The sequence below is a fragment of the Phocoena sinus genome, chromosome 5 (genome assembly GCF_008692025.1).
Source record: "Phocoena sinus isolate mPhoSin1 chromosome 5, mPhoSin1.pri, whole genome shotgun sequence".
Lineage (NCBI taxonomy): Eukaryota > Metazoa > Chordata > Mammalia > Artiodactyla > Phocoenidae > Phocoena > Phocoena sinus.
This window is the reverse complement of record NC_045767.1, coordinates 62,345,417-62,359,948: the sequence shown is the minus strand read 5'-3', so window position 1 is coordinate 62,359,948 and position 14,532 is coordinate 62,345,417. Positions and strand designations below refer to the sequence as shown.

Below are 14,532 nucleotides of genomic sequence, written 5' to 3'. Positions count from 1 at the left end.
TTTAATTTGATAATTATAAGTTTAACTCTATACCAATATGCTAAAACTTATTAAAATGGGGCAGATTGGAAAAGTTTGATTCCCCTCCTCCATATAGTACTGTTTTTTGTTAGGTGGGCTTATGATACAAAGTGGAAGTATATCACCTTCTAAGTATTTCACAACACCTAGCATGTCTCTGCATCTTTTATATTCCTGACTCAATTTCTGGCTTGTTTCTCCCAACAAAATTAACCATTGTTCTTTCATCAGAAAAAATCATACTCAGTTTACAAATGGGTCATTTCTTCATTCTAACTAAAAACTTGTACATTTTTAAAAATATGAAGTGAAACTTTTCTGCAGTTTGTGAATGGAAACCCTCTACGAATGGGGGAAATTTGTTATAATGTTCTTTTATTCCACTTATTTTATCAACCAGGAATGTATTAGATGACAAAAACCTGAAGGATAGTTTAAATAGACAGGGTTTTGTTTTAACAAATCTCTTGCTAATGCCATCAAAGAACAAGATTCTTCCTATTTTTTTTTTCCTCACTCTGGCATCCTTACAGTACAAGAATTTGTCCTCAGGCTTTTTATCTCAAGGATGCTTATTACATTTTAAAATGGCTTTGTGCTTCTAGATGTTGTTTCCCGAGAAGATGGAAAGGCAAGGAACGAAAGTCTTTTCTTTGAAGATGTGTCTCTTCACCCCCCTTCTCTTGCCCCCCAGACCAGGAATTATTTATATTTTATTGACCATAAGTATGACATATGTTCACTCCTAGCTGCAAGGGAGATTGGAAAATAGTACTTTTGCTTTTAGCTTGTACAACAGGAGAGACAAAGAGAAGACCTGTGAATTGTTTCTTTCATGGTCTCTGCTAGAAGTGTCCTTCCTGAAAGTGGACCAATATTTTTTGCAGTCGTCTTTAGTATGGCTACTTTTTCCTAGTCATAATTTAATTTAGGAATTCAGAGCACATTTAACCTGAACCTGTTCACATAGATAATTCATTTTTCGAGGTACAGATTAATTATATTTTTAAGGTGTGAGATGGTTTGATAAATCAAATTCCAGAACCCTTATGGCTAGATAATATATTGCAAACTTTAATGCTTTTAGAAGGCAGACTTTGTAGCCTTTTGAACAGTTTCTAATTTTGGTAGATCAAGCTGAATATAGTGGCTGTAGGTGCTGAACCAATGGCAGTTTTCATACGAAAATAGCATTAGAGGAGCTTTTAAAGAATCTAATTGAAGGAAGAAGAAAGTAATGAAATATTGGAAATGAGATAAAATTGTAATATAAGTAATGCTGTTGGTTGAGAGCAAATGAGGAAAGTAATGTGACAGAGCAGAGGTAACGACATACAGCAGAACAAAGAGTGAGCAGTCAGACAGCTTGGGTTTCAGTCCCTTTCTACCATGTACAGCCAGCCGCACTTTCCGCCTCACTTATTTACCTTTTTGAGCCTCGGTTTTCCCTTCTTTTCATCTAAATAGTAATTATACCAACCTCACAGTGTCATCTGGCTCCCCCAACTGGAAAACAGCTGGGCATATGGTAAGGGTTAGTTCACTGTTAGTTCCCTTTACTAAATGGCTAAAGGTGAAAAAGTGCCTAACTGTTAACAGGAAGGCATATGTAGTTCAAGAGATATGTCCTAGTCAACTTGTGTTTCATGTGAAAAGACCCTTGCTTTATTAATAGACTGTCAAGCTTCAAATGCTATCGTGTTACCATGTATTGAAAGTGACTACCTAAAATAAAACCACTCTCGATCCATTTTTAATGAAATCATTCCATCTTTATATGTTGTAGTAAAATTTGATGAGATTTATTAAATTTTAGAGAATATAAATGTACTTTCAAAATCCATATTTTTGTTTCTTTATAATGTGTTGTTTTTCTCCAAACTAGGATTTTAAGAGTGGACTTGGTATTACCATAATTCCTATGAATGTAGCAAATGTAAAGCAAGTGGACCGAACTGTGAAACAGTCTTTTGAAATAATCACTCCCTATAGGAGTTTTAGGTAAGTTATATTTAAACATTTTTTGTTTGTACTACTACAGGAAAGCTTGAGTGATCCCCTTTTACATTGCCAGTGGTGATTTTACTTCTTATAGGACACTTAATAAAATTATGTTCTTTTTCATATTGTACAATTTATTAGCCAGTATATAAAAATATGCCAATAGGCACATGAAAAGATGCTCAATATCACTGATTATTAGAGGTACACAAATCAAAACTACAGTGAGGTATCACCTCACACCAGTCAGAATGGTCGTCATTAAAAAGTCTACAAATAATAAATGCTAGAGAGGGTGTGGAGAAAAGGGAACCCTCCTGCAGTGTTGTGGGAATGTAAATTGGTGCAGCCACTATGGAAAAGAGCATGGAGGTTCCTTAAAAAACTAAAAGTAGAGTTACCACATGATCCTACAATCTTACTCCTGGGCATATATCTGGAGAAAACTCTAATTTGAAAAGATACATGCGCCCCAGTGTTCACTGCAGCACTGTTTACAATAGCCAAGACATGGAAGCAACCTAAATGTCCATGGACAGATGAATGGGTAAAGAAGATGTGGTATATATATACAATGGAATATTACTCATCCATAAAAATAATGAAATCTTGCCATTTGCAGCAACACAGATGAACCTAGAGATTATAATACTAAGTGAAGACAGACAAAGACAAATATCATATGATATTGCTTATATGTGGAATCTTAGAAAAATGAAACAAATTAACTTATTTACAAAACAGAAACAGACTCACAGACATAGAAAACAGACTTATGGTTACCAAAGGGGATGGTGGGGAGGTAAATTAGGAATTTGGGATTAACATATACACACTACTATATATAGAATGGATAAACAACAAGTACCTACTGTATAGCACAGGAAACTATATTCAATATTTTGTAATAACTTATAATGGAAAAGAATATGAAAAAATATATGTATATATATAAAACTGAATCACTCTGCTGTACACCTGAAACAAAGAAAAAGTTTATGTTTTTACTTTTTCATATCGTGTAATTTATTATCCAGTGTATAATAACACCTTGAAAAAGTGATTTGAATAATCATACAACCTGAAAGATACTAATTTCATGAGATTTGTGTAGTTTCTTTTCATAATACTTCTTTTTCTTAGAAGGCTTGGTGATTTTTGATCCAGAAATATGTGAAAAATTACTTTATTTTGAAGGTATATAAAATAAAAAGAGATAATTACATTGTCTTTAAGCTGTATTGTTATTTTGCCCTCTTTTAGCCTAACCAAATACAGTCTGTCCTTTAAGAGCAATCCCTAATTACAACCGCTCCGTGATTTCCTAAAAGTAACCTCAGCTCAAAATGTTGCTGAATTTAATGGATCTCATAGCACGTATGATCAAATACCTTAGCATTTTGATACATGTCTTGTATTATGGCACTCTGGTAATTGCTTTATTATGACAATGAAACAGAAAACTTAATGTGTGTTCTTAATATGTGTTAATAATCTGTAATGACTCTGGGTGCACCACTCTCCCAGCACCTCAATGTGTTCATCACCCTGAAAGCTCTTCGAACCCCTGCTGTTTGGGGGATTTTATGGAAGTTTCACTTCATAGGCAAGATTGATGAAATCCTGGGCCATTGGTGATTAACTCCACCAGCCTCTCTCTCCTTCCCAGAGGTCACGGGGCAGGGCTGGTTGAAAGTTCCAAGTCTCTAGTCACATCTTGGTCTTCTGCTGACCAGCTCCCATCCTGAAGCTGTCTAGCCTTCAGCCACAAGCTATCTCATTAGCGTATAAAGGACTTTTATCATTCAGGGTATTCCAAGGGTTTGGGGAACTATATACCAGGAACCAGGGACTAAGACCAAGTATCTATTTTCCATTGTACCACATGGGCTCTGACCAATCTCTATAGAGAAGCAGAAACCACTAAGGAATTTATCAATATTATAGTGATGATGGAACCATGAAGTGATTCAAAAAATATAATCCGTGTAGGCCACTCAATTTCTTTATAGATTACGTAGAAAATGTTAATCCTCTGTTGTTTTCATTGTCTCTCAGAGCATTTTCATCTTCAGAACAGAAAGTTTCAGTATTAAGCATCATTTTGTGGGTCATTGACTGAGTTTGGAGCACTGTATGTAGCACATTTTCTGGCACATTATAAGTACTCAGTAAATATTTCTTGAAAGAGTGAACTGATGTTTTAATGTTTTATTCCTTCACTCGGGCACGCAATAAACACTAAGAATTACATGGCTAAAAATGAGTTAGAATGCTGTTAGAATAGTAATCACTTAAAACTCTTTTGATTTCTCAGTTTCTTAAAGCCATCTGGACATTCTTCTATTTTAAAAACAAGCATCTATTTTTAAGACAAAAAATCAAAATTTCTTGTGGGTGTTTTTGATAACTTAGTTTCAGACTATGGCATATTTTCTTGGCAAAATAAGCCAATAGTCCTGAAACTCTGCCAGTCTCTTATTGATTATTATGTAACCACTGCTTAGGAAGCATGACTTCTCTTTTAAGCTTTTGACCTAACAAGGTGATTTTTATATCCTGGTCAGAAAAATGTGTATGTTAATTTTGGTTCAAGATAGGTAAACAAAGTCATAAGCAATGTGGAAAGTTAAAGGAAAAAAATAGATTTCTCAATGAGATGATTTTTAACAGAAAAGACTCCAACCGCCTGGAAGGCATATTTTTCAGCAGCTGTTTAATTTATGAGTGAAATGAATATGCAAACTGAACATACTGCTTAATTGGCTTTTACAAGGGAGATCGATAATGCAGAAATGTTCATTGTTTCAGCTTTACAGCCGAGTCTGAAAAAGAGAAACAAGAGTGGATTGAAGCTGTGCAGCAATCGATAGCAGAAACTCTCTCTGATTATGAAGTAGCTGAGAAGATTTGGTTCAATGAGTCCAACAGGAGCTGTGCAGATTGTAAAGCCCCAAATCCTGACTGGGCATCCATCAATCTCTGTGTTGTCATCTGTAAGAAGTGTGCAGGTAATTAGTGATAAGTTATGCTCATCACTGTTTGGTGGCAGATTGGCACTGAATGCTCTTTAGTGTCGTATATACTGTGTCCCAGCTAATGGCTATGAAAAATAAAAACAGAGAAAATTTATTACATTTAAATCAAATTTAGGAATATCATTCTAAACTTCTCTTATGCATGACTTAAATATAAAAATTGATTTTTAAGCATGTAATCATTTTTTTGTGCCTGCTGGCCCATGTATGGATTTTAAAAAGACGATGCTGAAATTTTTAGGTTTTGGATGAATGTGTTTCAGAATGCACCCTGAACACGCTTGCACTTCGTATGATTTGTCCCTTTTTCCTCAGTCATAATTTGTAAGATCTATTTTTCACATCAACCTGCTCTGCACTCTAATCTTGGTTCACCAGATCTGGTATCTCTTATAACGAGAATTTTTATATAGAAGCATTTTCCAGGTGTATTGAAGTTTATGAAAGTAACCAGTACTGTGACTAATTTTCTTCTTGTGATCTTATACCTTACAAACTATTTGACAGCTCCTTGTATTTGGGAGGTAAGACAGCTGTCCAAGTGAGTAGAGGGAATGGACCCTAGCTTAGGTATGCGACCGTGGAGGTCTTGGAAAAAGTTAGCTACAACCTAAACTTTCCTTCAGCTTTTCAGCTCTACCAGGTACTGTGCTGTTCCTGGGAATTAAAATGCTCTGTAAGACAAGACATGACATTTCCTGCACAAATATATAAATAGTAATTGCAATAGAATGTGATAAGGGCAGGAATAGAGTTGAGCACAGGTTTCACTGAGAGAATGCAGAGGAAGAGCACCTCAAAGCAAAGACAGGACAGCTGCTTCAAGCCCTTCAGAGTTTTCTAGAGCTCTGTGCTACCACATTTCTCATCACACTGATGTAGATGTCCTCATGAGCTGATCACCTACATCAGTAAAAAGCATCAGTTAATCCTCCTTGACTTCGTATTTTTTCCTAACCTCTTCTCCTCTCCAGTCTCACTGGAAGAGATAGCGTTTGTGTTGTTTAAGGCTTCTCTGTCTACATATGTTCCCTTCCTTTCCTCTCTTCTCAGGATCCTCACGCTGTCACTTATTCACTCTCTGTGTAAGTACAGTTGGTCCTCCTTATTCACGGTTCTACATCGAACAACTCTGTATCAAAAATATTTGAAAAACAAAAATTTACAGGAAGTTCAAAAAAGCAAAATTTGAATTTGCAGGTACCAGCAACTATTACATAACGTTTTATTATATTAGGTATTAAAAGTAATCTAGGGGATTCCCTGGCGGTGCAGTGGTTGAGAGTCCACCTGCCAATGCAGGGGACACGGGTTCGTGCCCCAGGCCGGGAATATCCCACTTGCGGCGGAGCGGCTAGGCCCGTGAGCCATGGCCGCTGAGCCTGCGCGTCCGGAGCCTGTGCTCCGCAACGGGAGAGGCCACAACAGTGAGAGGCCTGTGTACAGCAAAAAAAAAAAAAAAAAAAAAAGTAAACTAGACATGAATTAAAGTATACAAGGATGTGTGTGGGTTATATGCAGATATTATGGCCATTTTATACAAGGGATTTGAGCATCCTCGGATTTTGGTATCTGTGGGTAGTCCTGGTACCAATCCGAGATACCGAGGGACAACTGTATTCAACTATGGTTTATTTGGTTCAGCATATAAACTTGCATAATTCTGTTAACACCAGCTTTCTGAAAACTTACTATTCTCTTACGTATCATTCTCTGTTCTTTTTTCCTTTCATAGACAAGATACTTTCAAGTGTAGTGGTCTGCACAGGTTTTCTTCATTTCTTTAACTTCCTAGTGTATCATCAGGATCCTGTAATCAGTCTTCATTTCTCTCGCCTCCAGTAAAAATATTTTCACCACATTTACCAGTGTATTTTACCTCTCAGTTTCTGTGTGGTCAGTCCTATCTTCACTGCCTTCTCTGCAGTATTTGACAGTCTTGACCAATCTGTAGCTCAGTGACTTTCCATCCTCCCACAACTTCCGACACACCATTTTCTCTTAGTGTGCTCTTACTACTCTGGTCATCCTTTTCCAGGTTACTTTTCCTTTTCCTGCTCCTAAAATATGTGTGTTCCCTTGGATTATATCCTAAGCTCTCTTTCGCTCTGATGTTCCTGAGTGAGGTTGTCATTTGAATTCAATTCTCATTTTTAAGCAGGGGATTCTCACTCTGTTGGAAACTCTACTCTTATAGCTCCTGCTAGATTCTCAACTTGGATTTGCCCAAGATACCTCAAAATTAACATGATAAAATGGAGCTCTCATTGCTGCCCAGCTCATTACATTAAACTGTATATTCTCCTATATTCCAAATCTTGGTCAGAAGCAATACTATCTACCCTACACTGAAGCCTAAACCTTTAGAGACCCTCTTGACCCTTCCTCTTTTCTTAAAGCCCACCAGGTCCCATCAATTTTATCTTCTGAATATCTCTAAATCTGTTCTCCACATTATTTCTTTTCCTGCTGCTTCAAGTCAGATTCGTTCCTAGGCTACTCCAGCATCCCTTCTTCCTGCATGCTTTTGAGCTTGACTCCTTTTGGTATTGCCTTTCTGTAGTCTTCATAAGTGCAAACCTATGCAGATTCTTGCCATGGTAATTCTAGGGCTTTGTGCTCTGAGTAGTTTCCTTCTCAAAGAATGGAGGAAAGGAACCAATGTAATGTAGAGAGAGGAATGAGAGGAATGAGCTTTCTCATGTACATTAGGCAAAAGGTCCTTAAGATCAAGGATAATGTCTTATATACCTTTTTTCTGTCTCAGCTTAGAAAGAGTCTGACATATGCCTGAATGCCCAGTAATGGCTGAATGATGATTTATACAGCAGAATTAAATTGATTATGATAGAATGCTGGGCATTCTCTTCCAGGCATAATAGTAGAATAAAGAATCGACTTTAGATTTTTAAGTAGGCATTTATTACAGTTGTAGCTAGTTTTTTTTAAGAGTAAAGGGATGATATCTGTATTCACTCACATAGGTATAATTTACACAGACCCATTATAAAATGTTTTCAGTGACCTACAATTTCTAGTTAATTACCAAACAATGAAAAATATATATATACGTATATACACATACATACATGCACACATACATGCATATGCACGCACACATATACACACATGTACATGTATACACACTTTTTAAAAGTGTAATTTTATACCAGTACAGGGTGGTGATGGTGATTTCTGTTATCTTCAGTCTGGTTGGTTATGATTCCTGTATGATTACCACCACTACTGTAGGGTGGAAAGTAGGTATTGGTTTGTTTTAAGTTCAAAAGATATATTAATCCACACATACCTATACACGTACATATACACTTTTCTTTTTAAAGGTAAAATACGTTTACATACAAATTCAAATAGAAATCAATTGTTTCTTGACTTCAGGGCAACATAGATCTTTAGGACCAAAAGATTCCAAGGTTAGAAGTCTGAAAATGGATGCCAGCATTTGGAGCAATGAACTCATTGAGGTGAGTCCGACTTGACTGTGGTGGTGGTCAGCAGAGGTCCAGGAGGAGATGTGCAGTGGGGTGGTGTGGTTTCTTTAAGAGCTCTCTGATCAATTCCTCACCACATTATAAAAATGGCTTATAGCCTGTTTGATAGTAGTAACTTTCTACTTTAACTTTCCGAATGCTTCCTAAATGAGATAGTTATTTTAAAAATAAAAAATACAAGGAGCTTTAATAGTAATAACTACTTGGGGCTTCCCTGGTGGCGCAGTGGTTGAGAGTCCGCCTGCCGATGCAAGGGACACAGGTTCGTGCCCCAGTGCGGAAAGATCCCACATGCCGCAGAGCGGCTGGGCCCGTGAGCCATGGCCACTGAGCCTGCGCGTCCGGAGCCTGTGCTCCGCAATGGGAGAGGCCACAAAAGTGAGAGGCCCACGTACTGCAAAAAAAAAATAGTAATAACTACTCTTAAAGGCTTGACAGCTTTTTTTAAAGCCAGAATTGACTTTCTTTTTAACCCAGCATGGATAAAATATCAGAAAAGTGAATGAAAACATTTGGCAAAATCGACTATTCTTTATCTTGGCCATGCTCTGTCAGTAACTGAGATCATGTCTAACTTGCTGTCTCCTGTATCCATTCTCTGCTCAGGTGTCTGTACCACTCACTGTCAACCACGTTAGCCCACCTACTCAGCCATTTTAAATGAATCTGTCTCAATGTGAGCTACCTTCAAAAAGTAGTATATATACTACCAAACGTAAAATAGATAGCTAGTGGGAAGCAGCCGCATAGCACAGGGAGATCAGCTCAGTACTTTGTGACCACCTAGAAGGGTGGGATAGGGAGGGTGGGAGGGAGACACAAGAGGGAGGAGATATGGGGATATATGTATATGTATAGCTGATTCACTTTGTTATACAGCAGAAACTAACACACCATTGAAAAGCAATTATACTCCAATAAAGATGTTTAAAAAAAAAGTAATAATGCTTTTGCTGCAATTTGTGTTGCTTGCAGTTTCTTTTCTAGCTATTCTTTTACCACTATTACGAGCAGCTAGACTATTTAAAATAGAAATAGTATCTGCTTTCACACTCCATCTTCTGGAAAAAGTCGGGTCTTGTATTTTGCATATTTTGTACCAAGCTATGCTTTAATGTCATGTGAGTCAGTTTTCTGCAGATTCAAATACATTTTGTGAATTGATATGTTTTATATATTTTTTTGATAATTCAGCTTTTTATTGTCATTGGAAACAAAAGAGCTAATGACTTTTGGGCTGGTAGTCTTCAAAAAGATGAAGAATTACACGTGGACTCTCCAGTAGAAAAGAGGAAAAACTTTATCACTCGGAAATACAAAGAAGGAAGATTCAGAAAAACCCTTTGGGCATCTCTTACCAAGGAAGAATTAAATAAGGTAACCAATGAAATGTAACAAAAAACATAGATATTAAGGTCTTTTTAAATATATGCCAAGGGTTTTGGAAAAAAGTTAAAAATTTTTTTGCTATTGCATAATATTATTGTTTAATTTTATTTCCTTGTGAGATTGTGCCATTGGTTTTTTTCCTTCATTTCACTTGAGGATTCGTTATCAATAGCGAATAAACTGTCCCTAACTGAAGTTTCTATCTGACGTAGTTTCTATCTGAGGTAGGCCATTAAAACATTTCTATCTACGTCTATCTGACGTAGTTTCTATCTGACGTAGGCCATTAAAACACACCATTTAAAACTTCGACAATTTTCCCCATTTTAGGGACAGGATACTGAACATAACTTCAGCCAGTACATTGTTGACTTGCTATCACCAAAATAAACTTCAGTTACTCAATTAATTTATTTTTAAAAGCAGGAGTTTGTTTAGTGCCATTGATTTGAAGTGTCGTTTGCCTTTGGTTGAGTTATTCCAGGTCTTCTTGTGACCATTTTATGTTGCCCTTTTGGCAAAGAATTTGTTAAGCATCCTGCCCGCCTCTCCTTTATTGATTTTTGTGTTTGTTGCTTGTGGTGTCATATCCAAAAAATCATTGCCAATACTGATGTCAAAGAGCTTACCACTTATGTTTTTTCTAGAAGTTTTATGGTATCAGGTCTTATGTTTAAGTCTTTAATACATTTCAAATTAATTTTTGTGAGCAGTGTAAGGTAGGGGTCCAATTTCATTTTTTTTTTTTTTTCGCACGTAGTTACTCAGTTTCCCAGCATCATTTGTTGAAGAGACTATCCTTTCTCCATTGAGTGTTTGTGGTGAATAGATATTTATTGCACACTCACTCATTGCTGAATTCATTTTAGGTTCCAGGGGTACAGTTGTAGTAAACAGTAGATGTGATTCTTTTATTCATGAGAGTGATCTGCACGCAGGGGAGATTGACCATAAACAGCTGCATGCCAATAAATATACCATAGCAAATGCAGCACACTGTAAAGGAAAAGAATAGGGTAATGAGAGAGAGAATGAGAGGAAATACGTGGGATTAGATTGTGAGAGCAGTCAGAGGCTATATCCCAGTGGAGGGATGTTAGCTGTTTCACTTTCCAGTATCCTCATTTTGCAGGTGCAGAAAAACTAAGACCTGGAGATGAGAAGGAATTGCCCAAAATCACCTAGCAAATTAGTACAGTCAGGTACAAGAATTTAGGTTTCTTGATTTTGATGTGAAGGAAATTGTAGAGGTTAGCTAGACCATGGTAGAAAAGATAAGTACTCTTTTAGTAGTAGACCCTCTAGGCTGGAGCTGTGAAATGTGTCCTGGGACTTCTTGGTTGTACGCTCTTCTCTGAGCTGCCCATTGGGATAATCAGCGAGTGATTGTCCTGAAGTTGCATTACAGAGAGCAAATTAACCAGTCATCTGTCCAGGTGCACCGTGTCAGGAAGGACGAATATGGTGAACCCAAGGCTAAGAAGTCAGACGGAATCAGGGTGCCAAATCAGAGTTCAGAAGCAAATGGAAAGCCAGTAAAGTGTGGAAGCAAGAAGAGGGGATGGGAAAAGTTGTGAAGGCAGCTTATTATTTCAAAGGAAAAAACATCATGTTCCAGGAGTTTTACTGTTTGTACAATGATGATGTATACCATGTCAGTCATGTCTTATTGTGTCTTGCTTACTGTTCCTCCTCCCTACCTATACCCCCTTCCAAAAGGAAGGATCCTGAATTTGTACACATCTTTCAAATTCCCAAAGCATAACGGTAATTTAAAGATTCCTCACATCCCGATTGCTCTGGAAAATACAGACATACAGACATATATGCATACAACATTCATATGACATAACAAAACATTTAGTGGATGCTTCATTACTACGTTTGAAGTATTTTGAATTTTCTGAGCATCAGCCATTGTCATAGTATGTAAACATACAAAATATCTTCCACAGCAAATATGACGGATTTGAAGATTTGGAACATCACAGGAACAAAACGTGAATTGAGATTTGGACATCTTCAGTTGAAATTTAAATTCATGTAGAGCAGGCCTTTTTTTGTCTGTTGGTTAATTCAGGGCATAATGATTATTAGATTTATTTGTTAAAAAGGAATACAGGGGGCTTCCCTGGTGGCGCAGTGGTTAAGAATCCACCTGCCAGTGCAGGGGACACGGGTTCGAGCCCTGCACCTGGAAGATCCCACATGCCACAGAGCAGCTTGAGCCCGCGTGCCGCAACTAATGAAGCCCACGCGCCTAGAGGCCGTGTTCCGCAACAAGAGAAGCCACCGCACTGAGAAGCCCGAGCACCACAATGAAGAGTAGCCCCCGCAAGCCGCAACTAAAGAAAGCTCGCGTGCAACAACAAAGACCCAACGCAGCCAAAATAAATAAATAAATAAATAAATAAATAAAAATTAAAAAAAAAAAAAGGAATACAGACTTCCTCTCATAAATGAATTGGCAGACTTTCACACATTTTAATAGCTAGAATCATACTTTCTTCACTTAAAAATTGTATTTTCTTTTATTGACCAGGCTCTGTGTGCTGCTGTGGTGAAACCAGATGTTCTGGAAACAATGGCTTTGCTGTTCAGTGGAGCAGATGTCATGTGTGCAACAGGTGACCCTGAGCATAGCACCCCTTATCTGCTGGCCAAGAAGGCGGGGCAGAGTCTGCAAATGGAATTTCTCTACCATAACAAATTCTCAGGTTAGTCCCTATCCCTTCACTAGCCTGATCTCTCCTTATATATCCCCAACAGAACTGAAGCACGAACCTGTTTGTTTCTCAAATCATAAAAACCATCAGAATGAAAAGAAAATGTAATTACCAAAAAGATGGATGATGCTTATTAAGACCCATGTTTTATTTCATTTAAAGGGAAAGTTTAGGAAATAAATCTTTTATGTGTCTTTAATTTTATAAATGGGAGATTAAAATAGTTCATCCCACATGATCATTTTCACCAAAATTAAATCTGATTTTCATGCATGAATAATAAATACAACTGAAGTGCTTACTTGCAAACTTTATGCAAAGTAAAATAAATATCTCTGTATATTTATTCTGCGGTATATTTGAAGTAGTTTTTCTTCTACCTCAAAACTCACCTACATATTTATAAGCAAAGGGAGAACTGTTTACATTTCAGATTTCAGATGTGTTATTTCTGTAACTTTTCTAGATTTCCCTCAACATGACATACATGCTGAAGGTGGATTAAGTCAAGAGTCCTCCCAGTCGACGTTCCTCTGTGACTTTTTGTATCAGGCTCCTGCTGCAGCTTCTAAACTCTCTTCAGAAAAAAAAATCCTTGAAGGTATCTTTTCTTGCTCCTTTTAGATTTGTTATCTGGTAAAACTTTATTTCATTATCAAAACAATTAGGTTTAAATTTTGATTGTTTTTTTCCTCTTAATATGTTAGATTTGATCTTGCGGTAGAGAAATATTTTTTTTTAGGTTTTATAAATGCTTCCAGGCACAGATATTATTTCATGCACTGCAGCAAAGATTTACCACTGGTTTGGAATGCTGAGTGAATTCTCAGCAAAATTCAGTGACATCTACCTCAGGGCCAACCAATTCTGTTTTCAGGATTTAAGGGTTATTCCAAAGAAATGTGAAACTTAGCCCCTTCCATTCGGGACAGAAACCCTAACTGGGGAGATAATATAGATAAATGTCAACATGTAGGAAGAACTGACAAGTTTTCAGTACATATTCTATCAGTATTCTATCAGCATGTTCTATCAGTAGTTCAGTTTGTTCCGATGATAAGTGTGTGTGTGTGTGTCTGTGTAAGTAAAATAAAGCTTAAGCATGGTTTCAAAAAAATGATGTGAATTAATTTGATTTAACAACCTATTCTAGGTTTGTGGCGTTAATCTTAGCAGAATCATCATTTATCCATCTATCCTTTCAACTCCTTGAATCAGGCATGTGCTGGGCATTCGGCATATGAAAATGAGTAAGACAGAGGCCTCATGCTCTTGCTATATACATTTGAACTAATTTTAGAAATGTAGGCATGAAAATATAATGATCTCTGTCTCACTGGAGCAAAGAGAATTTAAGAGAGATTAAGCTGTACAGGCCAGTTGATGATAGATATTCAGAGGCTTGGGAGCCTGGTTAGTAATTCCCTAGGTGGTAAAATCCAGCTATATTACTCGATCAAAGGAACAACAGGATGAAAAACTCACTTTAGAATGTTAATCTTGATCCTCATGCACTTGAAGTGATTATTTCAGTTAAAGGCTTTATTTCCAAAAAAAAATTGTAACCCTAAGCAGAATTGTACTGAGATTAATTATACTTTATTAGATTTTCCTGTAAACAGTACCTCTCCTTTAGTGAGCATGTACTATGTGTAAGGCATCGCTTTTTTATGTTCATTGTAATCCTCATAAAAGCTCTGCAAGATAGTTGATATTATGCTGATTTCACATGAACGGTGGAGGAACTTGACATGAAGCTGAGTTTTACATCTGATTTGTGTTATAATTGTTATTGTAAAACTTTGGCTTTGGTGAGTGTGATGGCTGGGTGACACTAGATGGCAG

General features: G+C 37.0%; 1 protein-coding gene across 1 annotated transcript in view; it reads left to right on the top strand.

The window, feature by feature from the left end:
• Positions 1-14,532, top strand: part of ARAP2 (ArfGAP with RhoGAP domain, ankyrin repeat and PH domain 2) — a 188,765-nt gene that overhangs the window by 76,596 nt on the left and 97,637 nt on the right. Inside the window, 6 exon segments of the mRNA XM_032633599.1 lie at positions 1,907-2,022; positions 4,834-5,033; positions 8,460-8,545; positions 9,767-9,949; positions 12,504-12,678; positions 13,154-13,288. Of these exon segments, the coding sequence (XP_032489490.1) occupies positions 1,907-2,022; positions 4,834-5,033; positions 8,460-8,545; positions 9,767-9,949; positions 12,504-12,678; positions 13,154-13,288 (895 nt within the window).